Source organism: Triticum aestivum, chromosome 6B (genome assembly GCF_018294505.1).
Source record: "Triticum aestivum cultivar Chinese Spring chromosome 6B, IWGSC CS RefSeq v2.1, whole genome shotgun sequence".
Lineage (NCBI taxonomy): Eukaryota > Viridiplantae > Streptophyta > Magnoliopsida > Poales > Poaceae > Triticum > Triticum aestivum.
In genome coordinates this window covers 658,069,823-658,071,785 of record NC_057810.1, presented here as the reverse complement: position 1 = coordinate 658,071,785, position 1,963 = coordinate 658,069,823, and the positions used below count along the sequence as shown (strand labels likewise).

Below are 1,963 nucleotides of genomic sequence, written 5' to 3'. Positions count from 1 at the left end.
CTTAGACCTTCAGTTGGATGAACCCGTCTAATAAACCGAGATGGAGAGTGTACGACCAAAGTAGTAGAGTCATACTATAGGTGTGTAGTACAACAATCTTTAGCTAATAAATGTTGTCTTGCATGAAAGAAAGAAAGTCAAACGTACATCTATCAATTCATTTGCCAGGGTAAATACAAGAAATACTCTTCTCCCAAGGGGCCAGCTCGCAAGATTCCCCGAGTCGAAACGCTCGCTTCCGGAACGTGCCTCGTGCCTTCCGCCCCAGGCGCCCACCACGCGACTCATCACTGATTTGTGGGGCCCACCGCATGCCCCCTCGCCCCCTCATGTGGCCACCGTGTATATAGGGAGCTGGCCTTGCCTCCACCTACAAACCCAGACAATTTACCAATTCCGGCGAGGTCCCTCCCCCAGTAACGGCTGCGACGAGCTACGAGAGGCCATCATGTGTGGCACAAGGGCCCTCACGGACCTCAAGGTTCCTGTGGTGATGCAGAAGGTGACAGAGGCGGTGCCGTGGCCCGAGAATAGGAAGCCCCTATGGGGCGGCGACCGGTGTCGGCGCTTCATCGGGCTTGGCGGGCGGAGGGGACTCAGAATGGACGTCGACAAGGAGGAGTTCGAGGCCGACTTCGAGGAGTTTGAGGGCGATTCCAGTGACTCGAACCTGGAGCTCGGGTGCGGTAGGACGGCTGAGAAGGATGATGACAATGGGGTCGTCGAGATCCAGCCCTTTACCGCCGTCAAGCGGTCCCTCTCGCAAGGTATCGACCCCGGGTGGCTTGAACTAGTTTTTAATCTGCGTATCATTACCTTTAGCGTATTACCTTCGTCTTGTTTTGTTAGTCTCCATCGTATTTTGGGTCAAAGTTTGACCACATAATTAACTAGTAAAAATTTAATGCTTGTCATAAAAAAATTATTGTTGGATTCTTATTTGAGTGTAGTTTTATTAGTTAAAATCATGGTAAAAAATAGGGAAAAAATTTCCATGATTTACTATTGCATTAAATATTTACTATCTGTGAGAGAAATTTGTCTGTGTTGATCCCTCTTAGCATTCACTGATCTTCCATTGCAGATGACTTAAACACCATGCCTACTGTTGGTTTTGATGGTCCTTCAGAAAGGCTAGCAAAAAGGAAGAGAAAGAACCAATTCAGGGGTATCCATCCAGCAGGATCTGCTGACTTTGCATCAAACCAACCACTTGTGCCTGCAATGAACTCTGCTCTCCCAGTTGAAGCTCCTGTTCTGGATATGTACTCTGACCAAGGAAGCAACTCTTTTGGCTGCTCTGACTTGGGCTGGGAGTATGATACCAAGACTCCACATATATCATCCATTGCTTCCAATTCTACGATTGCTGAAGGAGCAAAATCTGCGCTTGCCAAGAATAACACCTATATCTCACTGGTGCCTCCTGTTATGGAGAATAATGCTGTCAATTTTGAACCTTGGATGAGATATCTTATGGATGATGGCATGGATGAGCTGATTGATAGCCTACTGAATTTTGATGTTCCTCAGGATGTTGTTGGCAACATGGACCTCTTGAGCTTCGATGGCATGCCCATCCGTGGTGAATTTTTCTGAGGGATTCAAACCCTGTATACAGGGACAAAGGGTAAGCATTTGCAAATTGCATGTTCAGACTAAGGTTGATAATCTTTTCATTACTCTGAACTTTTTGTTCTGTTATTTCAGGAATAAGATAATGGGAGATTGGGAAGCGCCCTATTGTCACCTTTAGTTAGCATATGCTTATGTCCAAGCTTAGATGCAAAAAAAAGTTGCATCGTGTCTCTTTGTAATCGACCCTTTCCCTAGTTGACTGTCTCTGTGGCAGGCATTTATGATGAACCGTTGTCTTTATCTTTTACAACTTTTATGCTGTGGTTACCATTTGTGAATGCGAACAACATGGATCAGTGTCCAGTTTGCTTTAGTATGTGCACTA

At 46.0% G+C, this 1,963-nt stretch overlaps 1 protein-coding gene across 1 annotated transcript; it reads left to right on the top strand.

Moving 5' to 3' along the window:
- Positions 1 to 448: 448 nt before the first annotated feature.
- On the top strand, positions 449 to 1,599 carry LOC123139537 (ethylene-responsive transcription factor 1-like). Its single transcript, XM_044559325.1, has 2 exons — positions 449 to 767; positions 1,085 to 1,599. The coding sequence occupies exons 1-2, from the start codon at positions 449 to 451 to the stop codon at positions 1,597 to 1,599; spliced, it is 834 nt and encodes a 277-aa protein (XP_044415260.1).
- The last annotated feature ends 364 nt before the right edge of the window (positions 1,600 to 1,963 follow it).